At 33.6% G+C, this 24435-nt stretch overlaps 2 protein-coding genes across 2 annotated transcripts; one reads left to right on the top strand and one right to left on the bottom strand.

Moving 5' to 3' along the window:
* The first annotated feature begins 2939 nt into the window (after positions 1-2939).
* On the top strand, positions 2940-7387 carry LOC144547520 (S-adenosyl-L-methionine-dependent methyltransferases superfamily protein). The gene is made up of 8 exons (XM_078296188.1): positions 2940-3277; positions 3762-3829; positions 4471-4618; positions 5057-5137; positions 5231-5317; positions 5641-5726; positions 6175-6295; positions 7170-7387. Exons 1-8 carry the CDS (start codon positions 2996-2998, stop codon positions 7245-7247), a joined length of 951 nt encoding a protein of 316 aa, XP_078152314.1. The 5' UTR covers positions 2940-2995; the 3' UTR covers positions 7248-7387.
* A 1617-nt stretch (positions 7388-9004) lies between these two features.
* On the bottom strand, positions 9005-15156 carry BGAL17 (beta-galactosidase 17). Its single transcript, XM_078296187.1, has 19 exons — positions 14950-15156; positions 14429-14533; positions 13932-14127; positions 13630-13718; positions 13358-13438; positions 13182-13276; positions 13024-13094; positions 12661-12751; positions 12455-12572; positions 12246-12344; positions 11787-11835; positions 11422-11612; positions 11236-11307; positions 11002-11151; positions 10831-10881; positions 10165-10357; positions 9911-10056; positions 9622-9687; positions 9005-9529 (listed from the first exon to the last, which is right to left on the bottom strand). The coding sequence occupies exons 1-19, from the start codon at positions 15052-15054 to the stop codon at positions 9431-9433; spliced, it is 2067 nt and encodes a 688-aa protein (XP_078152313.1). The 5' UTR covers positions 15055-15156; the 3' UTR covers positions 9005-9430.
* Between the last annotated feature and the right edge of the window lie 9279 nt (positions 15157-24435).

The following is a 24435-nucleotide window of genomic DNA, read 5'->3' as shown; positions in this document are numbered from 1 at the left end:
TAATGCTTTAGGAAATCAATTATGGAGTAGATCTGTAAATAGGATTAAACGAATCTTCTTGATTCATTTAATCCGTAGCTTAAGTTAGATGTAAAAATTTTTGTTTTACTCTTTCCGCAGCTTAAGCTAATTAAATGGGTTTGAACCGTTCACGAAAACCCAACACGTTGGGTCCATGCACCCACCGATATTCATTCCACCACAGCCGATCCAGCACACCGGTGATACGATGATCATAGCGAAGGCACATCCACGAACGCTAAAGGTAATATCTCTAATCCTTGCTACATATGTTGAGCTAACGGGACTTAAAATTAACAGGGCCAAGAGTTCCTTTGTGCCGGTGGCAATCATCCTGGGATGCCCCAGGTCAGACCTACCAATCACATACCTTGGATTACCACTATCGGCAAAGAAACTCATAAAGACCGACTACTTACCGCTTATTGCGGCAGTGGAGAGAAGAGTGACAAGTTGGAAGTCGGCAATGCTATCACTCAGAGGAAGACTCATCCTGGTTAAATCGGTACTTTCCGCAATCCCAATACACTACATGCAGGCTATTAAAATTCCCAAATGGGTTTTTAACCACATAGACAGGATTAGACGGAACTTCCTATGGAAAGGCCACCAACCATGCAAACCGATCAACTGTCTAGTCAACTGGGAAATGACATGCGCACTGAAGGAGGAAGGAGAGCTAGGGATTATCCAGCTGCAGACCCAAAATGACGCCCTGCTGACTAAGTGGATTTGGATCCTACAGTCCAGACCACTAAGCAACTGGGCACAGACACTAAAATTACGGGGTATACGAACATGTGAAATAACATGGGCAGCGGGGTTGTGGACAATCTGGAGAGAAAGGAACAATAGAATCTTCAATGATAAATCAAAGTTCATTCACATCTTTTATAACGATGCGACTATGGAAATTCAACTGTGGGCGAGTCACTGTTGAATTACATACTGTAGTTTAATATTTGTTCCTTTTTTTTTGTTCTATACAATAGGAGTATTACAATGACCGTAAGTAATGTATATATTGCTATTACTATAAGTCCACTTGGGCTTATGTAAAAAACTTTCTTATTAATCAAAATGTAGGATGGCAAGTTGCCACTCTACCTCAAAAAAAAAAAGTTCTCTCAAATTTCTTAATGAAACGGAGCTTTTTTTTCACAAAAAAATATATAAAGTCTCAGTTGTCAATTGCAGGATGTTAACAATAGTTTGAAAGGTAGAAATAATATGTATAATAAAATTATTAATAAACTTTACAAATTAAATGGAATAAATTACACAGATGAAAATGATTTAAAATAATATAAGAGAATTATTAAAGTTATTCATGAAACAGAAAAAAATTATCTTTTACAATTTAAGGATGAAGGTGATGTTATAAACCGAGCCTAGTTCGTTTGCAGATTTTATTTTTTATTAAAGTAAGCCATTTTCCTTCTGTTCGATTGTGATATTTATGGTTTGGGTGCTAACGAAATATAATGAAGGCGTAGAAAGATGCATTCAGCCTAACTTCATAAAATCAAGGCCTTATAAGGCCCATAAATGGTTTGTCCGGCTGCTATCCACTCAGGCATTTTTTAAAGTGCTTGTTTCCACTTAATTTTCGTAGAGGATTTTGTTGATTTTCCAAAATCTAATAAAAACAAATTGACCACTAGATTTAATAAGAAAAAATAGGATCTGGGTGGAACTTATAAATTTTTTTTTAAATAGGTTAAAGTCAGCAATTATGTATTTTTTAGTTGAAGTCAGCAATTATGTATTTTTTATTTATTTTAACTAGAAACAATCAGTTAATTATTTATCAGGATATTTAATTTGACATAACCAACATCTTAATATTAAGTACTAATATATGGAGATTTTTTTTCAATTTATTTATGTTATTTTATATCCTATCCCGTGAATTAATTATTTTCCAAAAAAAGAAAATCTACGCAGATCCAGACTGGTGTAGAATCCATTTTTCAAAAAATTTAAAAAATTGACTCCCACACAAATTTAATCTGCGTGGAATCTATTTTCCAAAAATAAAAATAAGTTCCACGCAGAATCTCGTGGATGTAAGGTTGAAATTTAAAAAGGAAATGAATGTAATGTCAGAATTTTGAAATATTAAGATGGTAACTAAAAAAATTCAACTTAAATGATAAGGTGCGGATCTGTGTAGATGGTAAGGTCGAAATTAAAAAAAATGATGGTAAGGTCAGAATTTTGAAATATTAAGATGATATTATTGTAACTAAAAAGATTTCGGCTTAGACGATAAGGTGAGATTACGGAATGATTTAAATTTAAACCGATTGGAACCGTTCCATCAAAATCGGACAGGATCCGGCTATCCTGCATCTTGCGAGAGAATTTGCATTTTGAGAGCAATGCAACTTGCATTGAATTCATATCACCTTTGGTAACAGAATATTTTTGTTTAGACCCAATCGTTTGATCAGAATCAAGTATCAACTTGAATATTAAAGAGGTCCGAGCATTGGATTGGCCCGCATTCTGATCGGTCGGTCGAGATCTAAAGAGAAGTATTCTGTTACTTCAGAGGATATGGATTCGCTTCCATTACGCTGGTTACTAGAGAGGAAACGGAATTCGTATCATCTGCATTAACTCAAAAGGGAATCTTTTGATTTAATGAATCCTGACCATCCAATCTGTTTAAGTTTCGTGCTAACTAGATCCACACTAATATTAAAGGCCCCCTATATCATAAACAGTGGCCAGATTGGCTCCGTTTAAAATCAGACGGTTAAGATTCATTAACTCAAAAGATTTTTTTTTTGAGTTAATGCAGAGGAAACGGATACGATCCAGTTCGTTCGTCTCTTTGTGGCGCGCGAAACGCCACGATGCGCCTCCAACCCCTCCCAAAATGTCACCCGATGAAATTTTAAACCAAGAGGCTACTCCTACTATAACAAATAAAAACCAAAAATATAGAAAGAAAAAATATATTAGAATGGCATCCCTTGCATCTCCATCTCTTCTTAGTTCTTTAACTAAGAGCCGCACAGGAAGAGTCTCTCTCGTTGTTCTCTCTTACTCTTGCTGCGCTTCTAGAAGCTTCAGACGGGCAGCTCAGTGTAACACGGGATCGAGTGTGGCCAATCGCCGTGTATTTCTCGGAATCGGTGCTTCGTTCATCGATCAGCTCGTAAGAATGGCGTCTGGAAGTGGTGGAGTAGGCCGATATCTTGTAGCATCAGCTCGACCCAGGCAGGATGCGTCTCCTGTTGAACAGGTTTTACTTAATAGAATTTTCAAGATTTTCTCCATGAATTTTAGAGGTTTACTCTGATAAAATTGTTCACATTTACCTAGTAGGAGCAAAGAAATCGGTCGGGTATGACTCAGGTTGAGTCCAATTGGGTTTAGGTCCTTTCATTTTAAGACTGAATTTTGTTTTGGACCATTTGTGCTCCATCAAATCAGGTTCTGGTGGTTTCATCTCATAGAGTTAGCTTACACAGGTTAGGCAGTCAAGTCCAGGTTTTGGCAAGTTGTAAAGAAATGCTATTAAAAAAAATTACCAAGGGGCTTAATAAGCTCAAGTACCCTGATTTCTACTCAATCATTTGCCTTTTTGAAGTTCTTTCAAGTATGAAAAGGGTTTTGAAAGACTAAGAGTTCATGTATTAATTCAACAACTAAACATGTCTTGTAAAGGCTATCTAATTCCAATTTAACATAGCAAACATTTTGTTTTGGTAATTTGTTAAATATAGATACTAAAGAATGTGGACTGGCCTGAGAAATTTCCGTTCAAGGATGAAGATTTCAGCCGCTTCGATGAGTACTCTCCCTCCTTACCTTTCCTGGTTTGCATTTATTTTATTGCACTTTTCCCCTGTGTTTTTTATTACTTCAGAATAATAAAATACAATTAGAGGCGGCAAACTGGCTTGTCATCTTGGATTCTAGCAAGGGCAAAATAGGGATAGCTAGCTTACTTTTTCTGCTGTGAATCCTCAAGGCTCTATTACTTTGGGTCATTTCTGCTTCATGTTATTTCTTTATTCGGGTCAACTAGGGTCAGTTGCGCTTTCAGAAAGTATTTAATCGGATTAAATATCAGTTCTGGTGAATCCTTTTGGTTGGTTTTGCAAATCATCGAATCATATTTTTGGCCCAGCTAATATAACTTGTGGTATGTTTTTATTCCAAGTTCATGGATTGTGCCATTTTGTTTCTCAAAATTCTGGGGCAGTATCATGTTTGGGTTCAATTCATTTTTTTTTCAATTTGTTGGGCTGGATAGGGTTTGGGTTTTTAAATCCCCAGATAAGATTCTGGTATTTTGACTCTTCAAAATATTTGGGTCATTGATATTTGCTTATTTATACGTAACATTGAATTCCATTATTTGTAGTTTGTGTTTTTGGAACTCAACCATAGAAATATTTTTGTGACCTTAGCCATTTCTTTTATTTTTAGATCTTCTGACTTGACCTTTTATAATGAGCCTCGATTTGTTACACACATTGACGACCCGGCAATAAGAGCTCTTACTGACTACTATTCGAAGGTTTTTCCTCCTAGCAACACTCCTGGAGTTGCCATGTTGGATTTGTGCAGCAGCTGGGTATGCTAATTTTCTTTTATACCCTCAAAACCTTTATTATTTCTTTTTGGTAATTTTCATCTACATCCAACCCTTAATGGTGCATATTTAAATATTATTTAATTATAGAAAAATAAAATTGTCGATGTGTTAGATATGACGTCAAATTTGGGTCGATTTGTAAGACGTTTAATCTTCCATCAAAATGTTTATTGTTTTTACGGTGGAGTTTTAATGACTTTACAATGAATTGACTCAAAATTTGATAATGCACCCTGTCTAAATAGTTAAGAGCACGTCTACAATTTTAAATATTTTAATTTTAATAATTTTTTTTAAAGTATATATACTATAAGAGTTGGAAGTACCAACTAAAAAGTTGAATGTATGTTAGAATTACCCTTTTTTTTCGCTCCTTTTATTTTCCTCTAATTTTCTCATTCTATGTAATCAATGAAGGTGAGCCATTTTCCTGCGGGTTATAAGCAAGAGAGAGTTGTAGGAATGGGTATGAATGAAGAGGAACTCAAGAGAAACCCGGTACTCTTTCTGTAGCTCTCTTTTTCTTGAGGCATGATTTTACATAAAAGCAAAATAAAAGGGAGTATAATTACTTTTTCTTTATAATTGTAGGTTTTGACAGAGTATACAGTGCAAGACCTAAATGTGAATCCAAAACTGCCATTTGAAGACAACACTTTCGATGTTATTACCAATGTGGTATGTTCTATTTTTACTGAACTTATTTTATATAATTGGTTTTAGCGTAACATTTTATTCAAGCCCAGAAACTGTTGAAAGCAACATTGCATATTTGAAACTTGCCTCTTTTATAAATAAATATTGAACAAGGATATGTGATTGCCTTGTTTATTGTTGTTCAGGAATATTTTGTAGCTTCAATCAAAATTAACACTTTCTTTTCGGTCTCTTTTTCTTATTTTATTTTTTTAAGAAAAGCAGCACTTGTAGTCTTGTATCCCTCGTTATTGTAATTACACAAAAGGATAATCAACTCCTTTTTTTTTCCTCCTTTTTTATAGGTTAGTGTAGACTATTTAACAAAACCACTTGAAGTTTTCAAGGAAATGCAAAGAATACTCAAACCATCAGGTCTTGCAATAATGAGGTAATTAATATGTAATATTCTCTACATGTCATAAATACATGAAAACATTTCCTCACCCCAACCTTGAGAACATTTTTACATTTGAGTAATGCAAAACCCTACTAGATCCTTAACCCGGGTGAGCCTTAAGCCAAACTAATTGAAGTACATCTATTAAAATCAACCAAAACATAGAGATGATGGGTCAGAGTTAGAAAATTGAGTCAAATTTGAGTGATCCAGATGAAAATTTCAGGTTTCAGGTCATATAAGGTAGGCCATTTACAAGTTTTGATTATCTGGTAGCGGGTTGTTTGCAGGTAATTTTCTGGCCATCAGGATTTCAAGTTTGGGTCGGTTTCTTTCTATTGACCTGACCAGAATCCAACCTGGCAATGGTCTGTTGCCACCCTTATTACATTTTAATCGTAGATGCTTGACTCTAGCTTGTATGATGGTTATAAAATAGTTTCTCGAATCGGCTATTTTTCACAAAAGCTGTATCTATATGGACCTCCACTGGTGATGTTGATCATGCATGGATTGTTGGCTCCTACTTTCACTATGCTGGAGGTTTTGAACCACCTGTGGTATGTACTTTATATTAAAATAGATGTAGAAGAAAAAAATGCATTGCAAAACAAGAAGTATATGTTAAAATGGAAGTAGAAGGATGAAATAATGTTTTGCAAAACAAGAGGTGTCACTTTTACTGTTGTAATAGGAGAAAAATATCATGTGAACCCTCCGAAACATAACAATATTGCATAAACTTCATAACTGTCATTATAGCATCAAGTTACCCTCAGTTTTTCACTGTTTCTGTAGAAGAAAATGTTAAAGAACCATAGTTCGCAATTTTTATGAGTAAACAGGGACAAGAGGGGTTTACAAGATATGTTTCATGTTTTGTGGGGGCATGTTAATTTTTATTTTATTTTGTAAGATTTCTTTGATTGTGCTGTGATATTTTGAATGTTGCAGTGCTACGTGTACAACTAGAGTGCTCTTAAGCTCACCAACTTCAAAACCTATCAGATTGACTTCAAATGACGAATCCAAATCGTTATTTTCTTTTTTAAATTTATAAATTTTTGAATTAATTTAGTATAAAGTCTGTCAAAAAACGATAAAAAATTAACACAAAAATTAACTTTTTTAATTTTCTTTTTTTGACCGCTTGATTTTATATTAATTCGATTAAAAAGTTTATAAATTTGACATGTAAATACATCACTCGTGAAGTAAATGGGTTCTTAACAGTTGGATTTGTCATTTAAAGTCATTCTTATTAGTTTTGGAGTTAAGCTTATTAAAGAATCAGTGGCTTACGAACATTCTAGTTCTACTCGCAGTGCTATATATGAAATTGCCCCATGACTTTTGGAGTTTTGGTTAACTAATATTATTATCAGGATATATACAGTGTGGATAATTTTGTTCTTTGTTTATTTTTTTATGTAGGCAGTAGACATCTCACCGAACCCAGGACGTTCAGATCCAATGTACATTGTTTATTCTAGAAAGCAAATGTCGGCATAACTACATTAAATACCAAAAAAAGGAAAATCAAATAAGAGGACTTTCAATCTTATATATGATGTATTGCTTTGTTCTCTATTATATTATATATATTATTTTTAGATCACATAAGCATCGCTGTTTTGTTGTGCGAAGTTCAATTTCCTAACTCATTTCTTTACGCTCATGTCTCATCACAAATCACTTGATCTGATATCATCGTCTCTGTATCAATTTTGTTTGAATGGTATATATATCAAATTTGAGTTTATGATTTATCCATTAGAATCGCTTGCAAGGTCCATTTTGGATTGCCTAACCAGTAAAAACCACGCCTATATTCTAGCAGAAAAAACCACTTAAAATCGACGCCCCCTATTAGGGGTGTAAACGGATCGGATATTATCCAATTTTGTTCAGATCCGAATCCGAATAATTACTTAAATTATTCAATTCATATATGTACTTGTATCCAAAAAAATATAACATATAAGAATATGGTAAGATTTTTAACTATTTGTATTCGACTGTTACATCCCTAAACTATAACAAATGTACTCTATATTCTTAAATTAATTTATAAATTGCATATACACATCAATAATTTATTAAACTGCATATACTTATATATTCCGATGAACAATATAACACTATGATATAATTAGTAACTAATGTTTTGATAATACCAATGATTTATTAAAATGCATATACTTATATATTTCGATGAACAATATAACACTATGATATAATTAGTGACTAATATTTTGATAATATAATATATGTTTTGTAACCAACAAATTTATTATGAAAAATATTAGATCTAATTTTTTAATGAAAAAAATTGTATTTAGATATTATTTTTTACTAAAATGTACATTAGTAATTGATTTTTAATTATCCAAATTATATTCATATCTGTATTCGTATCTGTCCGATATTCAATCCGTATCCGTATATGTATTCGAGACTATCCGTATTTGTATATGAAAAATTATAACATATAAAGATACAATTTGACCATTATCCATTTACACCCTTACCCCTTGTACACCTATAATAGAATGCCTAGACTTATTCTTGACTGTTTGAACTCCCTCTTGCAATTCTAACGCCGCACATTAATAAAACACAGACCTTATTCTCGTACCATCATTTGTATAAATTAGAGTATTAGACCATATCCAGAAGTTTAACCTTTCAGTCTGTCGCTTGAGTTAGCCATTTCAGAAATCTCAGAACAATCTTAAAATTTCAGAAACAACAAGACAAATTGTAGATTCATGATAGAGCTCAGGTATGAACTATGAAGTTTTAAGAGTAGAACTAGGGTGTTCTTAAGCTCACCAAAGTGTAGTGTTTGGTGAGCTTAACTTCAAAATCTATCAAATCAGTTTCAAATAATGAATCTGAACTATTGAAACCCGCCTATCTTACGAGTGATGCGTCTACATATGAAAATTTTAAACATTCGAATAAATTTAGTATAAAGTCAAGCAGTAAAAAAACGTTCAAAAAATGAATGCATTAAAATTAATTTATTAACCTTCTAATTTTCACATATAGACGCATCACTCGTAAGGTAGGCGGGTTCCAACGGTTCAGATTCGTTATTTGAAACTGATTTAATGAGTTTTGGAGTTAAACTCACCAAACAAGAACACCCTAGTTCTACTAAAGTTTTAAACCTTTTGAGACTGTCGCTTGATCGCAACCGTGCCTTTACCCTTGCATTCCTTTCCAAGAGATGTACAAATGTTTTCAATTATCTGAAAAATGTACTGTCACAAAAGCATCTCCAAAACTATGCAAAATTACAACAAAACAATATTTACCATTCTTTCACACAGATTCCATGACTCTTGGTGTCACCGAATATCTTAATTTATAACGTAAAAAATAAACAAGTCAGACCACAAATCCAAAACGATGATATCTAATCTACGTCATTTTCCCTATATATATTTAATTAATTATCACATTTGCTGCAACTATTATAAGTCTTGGAAGAATCAAAATCAATGCACCATAGTCTACATCGGCTGACTTATAAGAATGAATTCCGATTTATTAAATAGTATACTCTTTGTTGGTCATTTGACTTGTAAATTTTATTTTTACAAGTTAGTTGTATACTTTGCCACCAAGAGGCAGTATACTGATCCCTCATTTTAAATTGAATAGGAATGAAGTGCAAAAATGCAGCATCATTTTTCATGGAACTTATGCAAACCACAACTAAAATCTGGGTCAGAAACAAACTCAATTGTGAGATCCGAGTTTGCGGAGTCGAGCTCGAATATGACCTACAAAAGCCAAATTACATGATGACAGATCCGATCCCAAATAAACTTGGCAAAACTAAACAAATTTAAAAGAAGGTCATTCACAGGCATACCACAGTGTTTTCTCCTTGCTTGAGTATTGGTGCTGGCACATATAGAGTGCATTGTGGGCCCACTTTCTGCAAATTTATCAAAATATTTGTAGTAAATTTATCCAAGAGAAATTAAGCACAGGGAAACAATCACTCTTGCATAATAAAAGGAAATTCTCCAGGAGTCCATAGAATCTCAATATAGTGTTAACTACTATCATCTCCTAAATAGTGAATGCAAGTGAAAACCCAGGAAAAACAAACAAATCATTGAGAAAGTTCTTTAAAAATATCAGATTGAGAATTTTACCGGCCAGAATCTCCCAATATTGAAGTTGTTTACAAATGCAACCCCTTTATTCCAGCCACGAAAAGAGAGAAATGTATCCTTCCTCATGCTTGTTGAATTTAAGTTCAAATGCCCTTCATAAAATGCCGGGCTCCTTGAATTAGAGTCTGTAAAATATCATATTGGCAACTGGTAAGACAACATTATAGATTTTCATTGTAATAATTTTAAGCAGAAGAATAAAGTTGAAAAGTTATCATCTAATTATAGAAAACCTTCATGACGATTTCTGAAATTGCCAAGGTAATTTTTCATATCTCTCAGGAGGAAAATTTTATCATCTGTTGCATATGCAATTTTTTTTGTGAGACCACTTTTGATGAGTTTGCTTAAGTGGTCCAATTGTATAGGATACATTTTCCACCTAGGTAATGTAAGGTTGTTTATTTGCACAGTAGATAAAATTCCCTGAAAAAGAGAACAAAAAATAGTAAATTTTGAAGTTAAATCTTTCTGGAAACTTCAGGGATCTTTGCAAGGAGAAAAGAAACACCATAGTTTATCAGCATTTGCAGAAAATAGCCGCGATTGGTGAAAACCGCTCGTACTCTAATTAACCCCCCCCCCCCCCCTCTTCGCCTCTTCCAGTTATCCAATATCTCAACAAACTTGTTCCTTTTTCTCATGTATCTAAAACACTAGCAGTATATACTTGTTTAATGAGAAGAAACAGAAACAAATAATGGCTCTTGTACAAAGAACATGGAAAGGGTGAATTGTACAAGAATTCTAGATTAATAAATTATTTTCTGATATGTTTTGCATTTAAAAAAAGCTAGCTCTTTGACAAATACCAAAAGTTAGGGTATCTCTGCAAAAGAGTATAGCAAATGGACATTTACCGCAGAACATCTGTAATCTCAAATTTTGAAACAAATTACCTTCCTATCATAGATATAACTCCCATAGTTAACACGACCCATATTCTCCACCTACAAATTTAGAGAAGTAAAAGGGCAAGGTACTATCAGTTTTCCTTTTCCCATTAAACTGTAAACTAATTGAAAAGAGTAACCTTGCATGGCCATTTCTGTAAAAGGAGAAATACTTACCAAGATAAACAAGGTGATTTTAGATGAACAACCTAGGTAAGGTATAGATAATGGCTTTCTCTTATTCCATCTCTCAATTACACCAACAAAATTTGGATTTGATTTATCACCTTCTGAACAAGACACAAACACCTGAGCTCTATCATGAATCTACAATTCATGACAAAATTGATTATAAAACTTCATAGTTCATACTTGAAGAAAGAAATTCTAAATTTGAATGAAAATGTCAACCTTGGAAATGGAGAGAGTGCTATTGCCTTTCTTTTGTGTGTACTCCGATACATATAACATAAATCCATACATCTGGTACATATAACAAAACTCACAACCAAGGATTAATATTGCTTACCAGTTACCATATGGTATGGTAAGCCATCTTTTAAGGTAGGGAAATATTAGATGATATAACTAATGTACCTGGCTGACTAATTCCATGGGTAAAGGTTTTTCACTTTTGAATGTCTTTGTTGGATTAGAAAGCAAATGAAGTGCCTCAAATAGAGAAAAAATCTTGTTTAATTTTACAATCCCGTAAGCTTCTCTTAAAATGTTAGAAGGAAATGAGGGAAGAGGAGCCACAGCATATTTACGAATTACTTTCCTCAAATCTGCTTTTCAACCAAAAGATGAATTCAGTACATATTCATTAGTATGCTTCTAGAAATGCAATGGTGCTCCTTTGAGGCCAGTTAGTTAAATAAAGGAAAAAAAATGTTAGAACTAAACTAACCCATTTTTTTTCTCAGCCAACATGAGAAGATTAACATTATATTTCCACATACCTTTGTATTTTGCATTGTTCACATCACCATACTCCTTAATTGGTGCATCCTAAATAAACCAAATAAAAAGACCTTTTCAATATTCTTAAGTTACTTTGAAACTAGAACCTCGAAATTAGCTTAGGATGATCAACAAAAAATTTGTATGGACCATTTTTGCCCCCATATATATAAAGCTTCAGTTTTTTCTTAAGATCAAACAAAGCAAATTTAAATGCTAGATTCTATGTCAACATGGAATTGTACAAACAGATCTCCGAATTTTAAATGTAGTATTTTTTTTATTTTAACCATGAATTAAATGATTAAGTATCAATGTGTCATTGTAGATGATCCAAAAGAGCAGTGGATTTGAATTGAGACAATGAAATGAAAGATCTTATCTGCAACTCTGAAAGCAACATCTTAATTGGGTCTAAGGTCTAATCAGCAATAAAGAAAATCTGGATAAATACTCACATAATCATAAGATGTAAGGTCAGGCTTGTAAGCAGATTCATCATTTGAATCAGTATTTGCTCCACTAAAAAATCCGAAATTTGTGCCACCATGGGCCATCTGTCAGTAAATTCAACAATATATACAAGTCAGAATTGATTGGCATTATATAATCACCCCAATTAAACCACAAGTACCAGATTTATCCACTAAAAAGAAGTGTTATGTACATAGAGGACGGCAGAACCATTTTTGGACAAGATCTTGTCCAGTGCAACAGATGTACTGGAGGCATCAGTAGTTGCAAGTTTCTCTCCCCAATGTGTTAGCCATCCAGTATAGAATTCCCTATCCAAGGAAAGAGAAACAAAATCTAAATTGTACTTCATTTAAAAAAAAAAAAAAAATCAAAAATCAGTGAGAACTATTTACTTACGAGGAGAGAGGAGGTGATTTCCCCGGCAAATTATACTTCTTTTGAATCTCAAAATCAATTGATGAATTTGACCATGTATCAAAATCAACCGCTAGTAGAAGCAACAAAAGAATACACAAACGTTTATATGACACCATATACAAAATTAAATCCATCTAAAATTTCTTCCAGAGCATGCAAAATCAGCTGGAGTGAATCAAATTCAATAGCACAAGCATCAACTAGTACTCAATTTAGCCTCTATTTCACCATATTCCCTCTTTGTACATTCAATTGTGAAATAAGATAAGAACAAAAAGAATGCATTGATATCAAAAACATAATACCAGAATACACATCATCAAGACATCACAAAAGTAATACCAGCATAAACACCGTCCCCAGGAATAGCACCATTGCTTAACGTGGCATCTCCTGCCCCATCTGTGGTATACCTAGATCCAAAATATAACAAATAATCAATAATTACTGTAAGATTTGTTTCTGTGTGTTTGTCTTTGAGAGAAGGAGAGACTGTATACAATATAACTTCACTTCCAAGGTGGTTTCTGGCCAGTTTCGTGAGGTGTCGAAGATAATTCTTGTCAGATCCGAAGGATCCATATTCATTCTCAACCTATAAAAATTTGATAAATATATTGATTAATGACGAAGGTGAAATTTAATTCGCTCCAAAGATAAATTAGTATCAACTTGCCTGGACCATTATTATCGGTCCGCCGTTTTGGTATAATAAAGGCGCCATTTTTGGAAGTAAAATTCCCCACCATCTCTCAACCTATTAAATCAGTACACAATAAAAAAAAGTTAAAATGATATTAGTTCCATTTTTCATAAAACCTATCAAATCATGACTAACTAATAACTACATCTGTAAAGCATAGTCAAAACTGAGGTGTCCACTGAAATCTTAGCAATTAGCATTTTACGCAACATCAACAATAAAGATCAAAGATCCGGAGAAAATACCAACGAAAGGTATGTAGAATCTGACGATCTCAGCTCAAGTGCTGGTTCAATAGAAAGCAGCCATGCAGGAAAACCACCCAAGTCCCATTCTGTAGTTTACAAGAAATATCAAATTAGATATTAAAAGGATTAGTAATATATGAAGTTGTAATAATTATCAATAATAATTGTGGAAATCTATACTCCATAAAGAGGGTTAATTCATCGATGCCAAGTCATCAACACCCTCATTGGTCCGGTTCTATTATATATCCTTATTGTGGAAGAACAACCAAGGTAAAATTAATAGTGAGATCACTAACCTCCACAAATGTATGGTCCAGCTCGGAGCATGATGAGAAACCCTAATTCATGTGCAAGTTGAATATATGCCTCAAGATTTGCAAAGCCATCGAATGTATATTTTTGGGGTTGTGGCTCGTGTATGTTCCAAGGTACATATGTCTGAATTGTGTTCAAGCCCAATGCCTTTGCTCTTAATAGCCTATCTTTCCAGTACTTAATTAACAAAGAATAAATTAAACAACAAGAAGTTAACTTTTGCCAAGTATTACCTTAGTTTCCTATACTGGCGCAAAACCAAAACCACTCTGCTTACGTAGTAAGTCAATACCAATATTATCGGTGACAATACCAGATGGCATAATTTTGTAATGTCAAATAAGCCAAAAAAATAAAAAGTAAAACTTTGGCCATTTTCACAAAATTTATGCAAATTGGGTCTGATTTAGTTAGATAAAAGGGGCATAAAATTTGAAAAGAAAAGAAACAAATAAGTTTCTGATAAATTATACAGTACCTCAGGCACTATACGAAAATAGTGTATGTCACCGCCAATAATTTGAAAGGGCACGCCATCTTTGCAAAATCTATCATTTTCAATCCAGAACTGCTGAGAATTTCCCTACAGTCACATTGAATATTATATTGGATGTTTAGCTGCACATCAGGAAATACTAAACTAAGGCCAGTTCAGGCTCTTTTGAAGCTTTGTAGTGTCATCACATGTTCACCTCCACACAAGATCTTACATTTATATACAAGCAAATTTACCAGGGATATGTTTGATGATTTGAGCTTGAAAATGGGAAAATTCTACAACAAAAGTTTGCATGAAAGAAGAGAATTCTCAGGAAAGGTATGTCAATTCTAAGGACATGGAAGCAGGAGCACCACCAAAATTACTACATTCTAAGTCTCAATTTAGCTCTTGAATAACCTCAATTAATCAATTAAACAACTATATATTTGAGGAAAAATCCGCGAAAAGTACATTGAATGAGATTTAAGCTAAGATTTTATAAACGAGTTCCAAAGTACCTGATAAGTTGTTGAGCATGGAGAAGACCCGCTGGAGTAGGATAAGAAAGTGAGAAATGCGACGAGGGGGAGCAAAATGGCATCAAAAACGCTTCCAGAGACCATTGGTAAGCTGCTCCGACGGAGGATCCTGAGATTTTTGTCAGACAGAGGCGGGAGCAGGAAGCAGACAGAACAAGGACTTGAGTCCGCAGGAAAAAGCAGTGGCGATAAGTGTACGGAGAGAGTGTCCTCAGCGTAGTTTTTACGTGCGGAGCTGTGCGGTTTCGTTCGTTTCGAATAGGACGGATCAGAAAATTCTCAAAAAATTTGCAGAACTTTTAATCCGGTCCGTCCAATCCGAAACGAACGGACCAGATTAAAACCTCCGCACAGCTCCGTACGAAAAAACTCCCACAGACGGTATCATTTCTAAGTGTACGTGCCTCTTCTACTACTTTCTACTTCGAACGAGTCTCTCTGCTACTCGTAAGATTTGCTCAGTGGATTTTTCTCGGTTTGTTTCTGAAAGTGGGAATTTCACATATATCCTTTCAAAATCTTAAAATTACGCATGTGCTCCTCTCTTCTAAATTTTAAAAACTTACAAATGTATCTAATATTCCAATTAATTGTATTTTTTTAATAACACTCGTTTTAAATTTATAAAATTCACATATTACATTTTATTTAAAAATAAAAAATTGTATTTGTGTAAGAAAAATGATTAGCCTTTTAATTAATTAGTCCGAGCGTAAATGATTCATTTCTCTACTTTTGATCAAGGTTTTAAATAGCGATTATCGCGTCATAGCGGAAAGACTAAAAAAAAAAAAGCTATTGCGAATAGTGTAGCTATAGTGAAAGCTATCCTACATAGCATTTTTTGTTTAAAAAATTATTTTTACATTTCTACTAACTATCAACATTATCTAAAATCTCATAGAGCAATAAGTAACACAAAATTGATTAAGGAATTAAAATATACATATTAAACCAATACAAAGTCCAAAGTACTATTCAAAATATCTCTAATAATATCATAAACTATCTATCTTTTTTTCATTTAAAATAACCTAAGCATCATGGCATAAACTATTTTTTTTTCTATTAAAAAAAACATAGACATCATGGAATAAACTTTTTTTTTTCTATTTACAAATTAAATTAATCTAGACCTAGAAAAACTTGATCTTTAAAATTAATTTTCAGTTTGGGCCTTTATATAAAAGCCTATGTAGCATAGCGTGTAGCGCAAATAGTAGACCGCTATAGCGGTCGTAGCTGAAGTAGCGCATTTTTATCCCATAGCGTAGCGTTTAAGATCCAAAAATGCTATAGCGCCGCAATATTTATCCCATAGTGTAGCGTTTAAGGTCCAAAAATACTATAGCGCCGCTATTGTGTCGCTATAGCGTGCTATTTAAAATACTGCTTTTGATGCATACACAGTGGCATTTAGACATACGCTTGTGTGGACGTCATAAGTAAGAAAATGAACTATTTACTCACACAACTAGCTAATTAGAAGACTAAATATTTCTCTTAAATATTCTACATATTTTTATCCTTTTATTAAATGATAAAATAGATATTTTAATTAATTTAAAATAAGTTTTAATAAAAAAAAGATAATAAATTAGATTTTAAAATATAGAAGGGCAAATATGAAATAAGAGGAGGATTCTAATATCTCGTACCATAACCATTCATACATCAACATATATACTTTATATTTTAGTTTTTTCAAAGTCCATACTGTCGATCCGAACTGCTCAATATGATATTCATACTAAAATATGCTTGGAGATAAATTTTTATAATTTTTGAAAACTTTTTAATATTTTTTCAGATAGATACAAAATCATTGTTTCTGAACCATTAAAAAACAATGATTTTTTACCAATCTTAAAAAATATTAAAAAAATTTCAAAAATTATAAAATTTCATGCCAAACATATTTTAGTATGGATATCATATTGAGCAATTCAGATTGATAGTTTGGAGTTTGCAAACGAAAATATAAAATATGAGGTAGAGACATGAAAACATGAGTGGTATACGGAAATTTGCCCTTTTAGAGGGAGAAATACGTAATTGAAATTTTTGAGTGGCAGGGCCGGTCATGAAGATTTTGGGGCCCGGGGCGAGAGAAAAATTTGAGATCTTAATATATACAATTTTTTTATTAATATGTCAATAGATCATATAAAATAGGGAGGACATTGATCGGCGTAAAGCGCAACACAAGTTTCGGTACGCTTGGGAGCGTACCTTTTAAACCTCGGTTACACCTTCCGATTAGGGTTGCAAGTGCACAACCCTATCGAGGAGTATAATCGGGTATCGATCCACAGGGACGGTTTCTTTATCTAGAATTTTACTTAGCTTAGCTAAAGACTAGAAGTGAGAAAAAGGGGTTTTGGTGTTTAATTTTCCTAAGGAATCAACTCAAGCAATCACACAATGATATAGAATAGTAAATGTGCAAGAAAAGGTATAAACTGTGTTTTGATTTGGGATAAAAGGTGTTTCAAGGGTTTCAGACTTCATCTCTGATTTGCCTCTAGTGGTACGGCCCTTACCAAGTTGGTACGGCCAGGCCGCACCAACCTGGTATGACCAAGCCGTATGGGGCTTGGTACGGGTAGGCCGCACCACTCTTGTAAGGGCCGTACTGGTTTACCAGAACAGAGCTTACAAGTTCGAGTTGATGCATTTCTTGCTGGTACCTCGTATTAAACTCTTGATAAAGGTTCAATTGACCATACCTAAGGTTCCTAAACCTCAACTCTCGTTTGTTGGTTCAAGATCTAAGTTTTGGATTCAATTCTTCACCTTCTAGGGTTTCTAAACCTCAACTCTCGTGTTTTGGTCCAGATCCTCTAGTTGATTGATTGGAGATCTAAGGTAACCTCTAATCTGTCGATTAGAGGAGAATTCAATCTTTCGGCTTCAATTCGATCAAGTCTACCTAAAGGGATTGGTTTGGTTGAGAGAAGGCAATGGTCACATGACCTTGTTAGGGTTGATCTACCACTATAGGCACACCACATGCAATCACAGCAACACAAAGCAATCAAGACAAGCAAATTCACAATCAAATCAATCACAAGAGTTCATACAAGATCCAAATCAAGAAAAGCAACACAAATCAAGAAAATCCATCTACAAACCCTAGAAACGAAAGTCTACTACTCACAAGTCATGGATCTGTCCAGATATACAAGAAAAGAGATAGAGAAAGTCATGAAAGAACTAGATTGAAGATCGGGAATGGAGAAGGTGTAGATCCGTCGATTCTCGCCTCTTCCTCTTCCTTGATCTTCTCTTCTTGCTCCTTTGCTCTCTTTCTCTCTTTCACTGAGCTCTCAATCTGGAATGAAGTGGAATCCTCCAAAATGGAGAGATCCCCCGCTATATATAGCCTCTGCCAAGATTTGAATTCTGTCAGGCGGCACCTATGTACGGCCCGTACCAATTTGGTACGGCCAGGCCGTACCAAGGTGTCCAAAAACGCCGTTTCTTCGTGTATTTTGCTCCAATCCTGCAGAAAACAAACAAACTCTCAGCAGTACCAAATTCTAAGAATATATCAATGAAATGCACATGGTTTTGACAATTTGGAACATGAATTTGGTATGAAATCAAGTCAAATATAGGCTAAATATGCGAGGTATCAGACATAAAACCAATTGTTGGATTTATTAATTGGTACACCCGTTATGGGAAACCTGAATCCAAAACCTGACCCGTTATGAAGAGGTGCAGACCCTTTATGAATAGGTGCATTGGTTTTATATAAACCATCCATATATCTCTCTCTCTATCCATCAGAAGAAAAATGTGAATAGTGACAACCAAATAAAGAGAGAAAAAATAGAGAGCACCAAGAAACACTCTGTTAATACTTGAAGGTCTTGGGTCGTGGAAAATGCAGGGCTTCCGGCTTCGGCTTGTGATTCCTTGCAGAACCAGTAATACTGCTATGCTCGCAAGATCCGCTTCCGCACAAAGATTAACGGAGTAATTTGTAAGTTCTATCTGTTAATTAACACCAATATCCCTCAAAATAAACATATACAATGAGGTTTTAGTTTTTCTTCTCTATCTCTTTTTTTGTTTCTTTTTTTGCTACCTGATGCATATTTTCTAAGAAACATTATTTTAAATTAAAAAAATAAAGTAATAGAAGGATAGAACCTAGATAATGAGGCAGAGACAGTCCAATCCAGAGGCCGCGGTCTGCCGCTTTGCCTCACCCAGTCCAGTCACTGCCGCTACTACTAAGAAATGTATATGTGTGAGGTATTCATCTTTCCTACTAAGAAATGTATATGTGTGATTGTTATCAAATGTTGTCGGTAAAATGCAGTTATAACGATAGCTCTTCGGTATACATGGCTTAGCTGAGGTAGTGATGGTTTACCAAAAGTACTATTGTCCCTCGTATCTCTATAGGAGCTATAGCATCACTGGGCCCCTTGATAGAATAAGATTATCAGCACGTGGTATGATTACAAGAGTAATCATATTTGATAATCTGCTCAAGATCAAGAAAAGATTAAGTTTACAAGGATGACACACACCTACCTTGAAACTAATCTGATAGCTATGAGACAGAAGAACAGACACAAGTAAATTGTTTACTGGATCGTGATATTGTACTGTACAGCATCATCTGTGTAATTGGATGGTCATGATGTGTTGCCAGATGCCGCTCATGATTATAGAAGTTAAAATAGTTTTAACTCTATTTACCAACATAACACAGATCCTATTGAGTCACACCATATAGGAGTTAATCGGAGAATCTTATTGTGATTGATTATAAATTGGTTATGATCAATAGTAAGATGGTTATAATTAATTATACGTGTTATAATTAAATTATAAATGTTATGTAAAAATAACAAGCAAAAACATTGGTTAATTTATAAACGTGTGTGACACGTTGTATAAAAATTAACCGGTTAATTTATAAATGTGCAGGACACGTTGTATAAATTACCGAAACAACAACCGCAAGAAATAAAATATATATATATATATAATTATTCATAATAATTATACGAATATTATTTGTATTCGGGCCGAGGGCATTCGGGTCTTTTCAGATTCGTCCTTATCCGCATGACACGTCATCGATCCTATCCAGATGACACGTCATCAATCCTATCCACATGACATGTCATCCTTGTCCATTCAATGGCATATTGTTCGCTTACAAAAGTATGCTACAAAGTTTCAGGTACAGCTAACTGTACCAGTTTAAAACCTTGAGTTACTCTCGATTAAGGCTGCAAGTGCACAGCCCTGCTCGTATAGTAAAATCAGGTATCGATCCTCAGGGACGGTACAATTCGAGTCTAAATCACTACTTATCCTAGTTAAGTACTAGAAGTGTGAAAAGTTGGGTTTGGTTTGTTTATATTTCCTAATTTCGAGCGACAATTCAATTAACAGTAAATGAAAGCAATTAAAGGTTTTGGTTTTGAACAATGATAAAAGGCATTCCCAGGGTCTCAGGTTTCATCCCAAACTTTTCCTTCTCTGGACCTATCATGCGACTCGCATCATCTCTGATGCGACCCGTATGATGCGACTCGCATCATCTCTGATGCGGGTCGCATGGCCCTCGAGCAGAGCTGACATGTGTTCGTATCTAAGTTGATTTCTTGTGCAAGGCTTCAACCTGTAGCTCTCACCTATTGGGATCTAACCTAAATTGATTGTCTGGTTTGCTAGAAGTATCCACAACCTTTCGATAATGGAAAGTTCACCTCTCGGCTACTATTGATCATAAATCTACTTCAAATACTCAATCACAATTGCAAGAAACATCAAGGTCAAATTACTAGAAGATGTGCTATAGACATCTAACAGTAGACAATCAAGAATCAATCAAGCAATCAAAATCAAGCAATCAATGAATACTCAAACAAAGAATCACACAAGTTCAAACTTAGATCAAAACAACATGCAACTCAAAGACAAAGTTTAGAGACTACATCCTAACCCTAGGAACTAAAGATCTACTCAAACATGATAAAAGAAAGCGTAAAAGAGAGAGAGAATAGGCATATCATAATGAAGCTCGAAGATCCAAGGTGGATTGGAGAGGATCTTGCAATCTTCTCTTCTCTTCTTCTTCAGGCAAGCTCCAATCTCCTTCTTCTCTCTTGATCTCTGCTCTCTAAGTGTTCTGGAATGTCAAGGGAAAAAAGCTCCCGAAATTCTGGCATAGGACCTGCTTATATAGGCAACGAATCTGACTTGGGGCTTATCGGGTTGAATTTGAATTGGGCGGCAACAGTTGATGCGACTCGTATCAGTTGGATGCGACTCGCATCATATGGTCTTCAAGAGAGGAGTGAGGGTCGCATCGCATGTCGCCTTGGGCTTTGATGTGACTCGCATCAGGTAGGTGCGACTCGTATCAGATCTTCCTGAAGTCTGCCATTTGCTTGATTTTTACCCGATTTCGCCTGATTCCTGCAAAGTAAGAACCAAAACATAGCAGTACCACATTCTATGGATATTCAATGTAAAAAACACTATTTGTTGGTTCAAAACATAGATTTTTGAATGGGAACAAATCGAAATAATAGGTCTAATAATGTGATATCACATATCTTGTAAATAGGCATATGTTGACGGGTATTTCGGTCTTTTGCGAACCTCCTCAAAAGCCTATAAATAGAGGGGTGCATGTAGAGAGAAAAACCACTAATTCACACATATCGTTTCGTGCAGAATCAAATCGGTATTTTCTCTCTTTCTCGGTTTCTCTCCCAAATAGTGTTTCGGTTGAGAAAAGAAAGTTATACGTAGTTGACGTATAATCTTGCGGGTTGTTGTGGAGTATATTTACGGGATCGATGAATAGTGTTTTACCGAATTTCGTGGTATGTCAGTTTTGCTTATTTGTAAAACTGAGTAACCGAAAATTCGTGTTTACAGGTTTTTGTCTTTTTCTCTGTGAATAGTGTTTTTGCAGAATTCTGCGGTTTACGGTATTTCTGGCAAAAGAAATAAATCGCTCTCTGGTTAGTCCTGGTGGATAACCTATAGAGGCACCATACGTTTGGTGCTCCGAGTAGAATCATTCCCGTGATGTAGCTCTACTCGCTCGGTCTGCATTCCAACTGTGATTTGGAAACAAGGTATAAATATGTTATATTAATCTATTTAATTGGTAAGTAGATTAAAGTTTTAGAAATCAATCATGGAGTAGATCTGTAAAAGGATTAAATTGGGTTTTGATGCCAAAGGAATACTGAAGGTGGACCGCCTTAGAAAGTTTCCTGACATGCCCTGTTTAATCCTTGGCTTAAGTTAGAAGTAAAAATTTTTGTTTTACGTTCTTTCCGCAGCTTAAGTCTAAACGGGTTTTGGTTACCCCGAAACCCAACAATAACTATGATATTAAATTAAATAAATATTAAATAAAATGTTAAATTAAATATAATATAAAATAAATTTAAATATTTAATGTAATATAATATTAGTGTAAATGTTAAGTGCTGAATGTAATATAATATTAGTTTATATATTAAATTAGTATTAAATAAATATAATATCTGATTAGATTATTATTAAATAAAATATTATATTAAATATAGTTTAATATTAGTTTAATTATTAAATGTAATATAATATTACTTTAAATATTATATTTGTATTAAATAAATTACTATATTAAATATAATATTAATTTTAATATTAACTATAATATAATATAATATAGTATTAATTTAAATATTAAATATAATATTAATATTAAATAAAATATTAGATTAAATATAATATAATATTAACTGAAATGATAAATGTAATATAATATTAGTTTAAATATTAGATTAGTATTAAATAAAATATTAAATTAGTATTAAATAAATATAATATCATATTAATTAAATTAGTATTAAATAAAATATTAAATAGTATTAAAAAATATTAGTTTAAATGTAATATAATATTAATTAAAATATTAAATGTAATACAATATTAGTTTAAATATTAAATGTAATATAATATTAGTTTAATTACAATCCAAACGATATTTTATTAATATAAATAGTCCAAGGTTCTAAATAGCGTTTATCGCGTCATAGCGGGGAGCCTCCAAAAAAAGCTATAGCGAATAGCGACGCTATAGCGAAAGCTATTCGAAATAGCGTTTTTATTTTTTATAAAAATTATATTATATATTTGTACTAAATATCAACATTATTTAGTCTCATAGAACAATAAATAATATCAAATTGATTAAAAAATTATAATATTCATATTGAACCAATACAAAGTCCAAATTGCGACTCAAAATATCTATAGTAATACTAATATCATAAACTATCGATCTTTTTCTATTTAAAATATCTTCAACATCATAACATAATTTATCTTTTTTTCTATTTAAATTTCAAAATAACCTAGAAATTGAAAAGAAAAAAAAATCATACTTCTAGTAAAATAAACAGATGATCCTTGAAGAAATTCTTGTTAGTCCCTAAAATTTCCATAATTTAGCAATTATTTATTTGATTTATCATCAGTTAAAAAAAACCAAGAGCAAAATGAAAAAATTATTATAGCGAACTTGAATTTGATATAATGTAATATTCATCAAAATTAAACAATATCTTCACCATTTATTTATTTTAAAGCTCATATAAATTGGAAAAAAAAAATGTTGCATAGCGCGCGCTATTTGCACTACACGCTATACGCTATAGCAGACCGCTATTACCGCTATAGCGTTTGTAGCGCAAATAGCGTGTTTTAATGCCATAGCATAGCGTTTGGTCTTCAAAAACGCTATAGCGCCGCTATAGCGCGCTATTTAAAACACTGGTTGGTTCCTAAAGACACCTAGAGGAGGGTGAATATAGTCATTTTCAATGTTTTAAAATGTGGTTTTGTTCATGCATGCGGAAGGTCACTGCATACTGCATAAGCGGTATGCGGACGCATATATGGATTTTAATGCGGATTTATATATGCAGATTTTAAAATAAAAATTCACGTGTGTGTGTGTGTATTCATATTCACATAGTTTAATTTATTTTCACATAACCAACATGAAGTGTGCTTTATTGTATATAAAAAATACAATAATTTGGGATGAGATAGTAAAACTCCGCATAATGCATATGAAGTTTTAATTACATGCGCTGCATATTACGTTTTTAATCCGCATATCCGCATATTTGCGCTGCATATTACGTTTTTAATCCGCATATTTGCACTGCATATGCGGCCGCATGCTCAAAACTGCATGGGAGGGACTGCATGACATTCTGAGCATGACTGCCGACTACATAAGCATATGCCGCATATGCGATCCATGCGTCACATTTTAAAACAATGGTCATTTTTAAGATTTTAATGCTCTTTAATTATTACTCACTTAATTAAAAACTATTTAACGTGTATAAAGATATTCTTGGTGAAAACAAGAATATTCAGGTCAAGCAAGTGGCCGTAAAGTAAATGAATGAGTTA

Source organism: Carex rostrata, chromosome 31, assembly GCF_964058835.1.
Source record: "Carex rostrata chromosome 31, lpCarRost1.2, whole genome shotgun sequence".
NCBI lineage: Eukaryota > Viridiplantae > Streptophyta > Magnoliopsida > Poales > Cyperaceae > Carex > Carex rostrata.
This window is presented reverse-complemented; position numbering and strand designations above follow the sequence as displayed.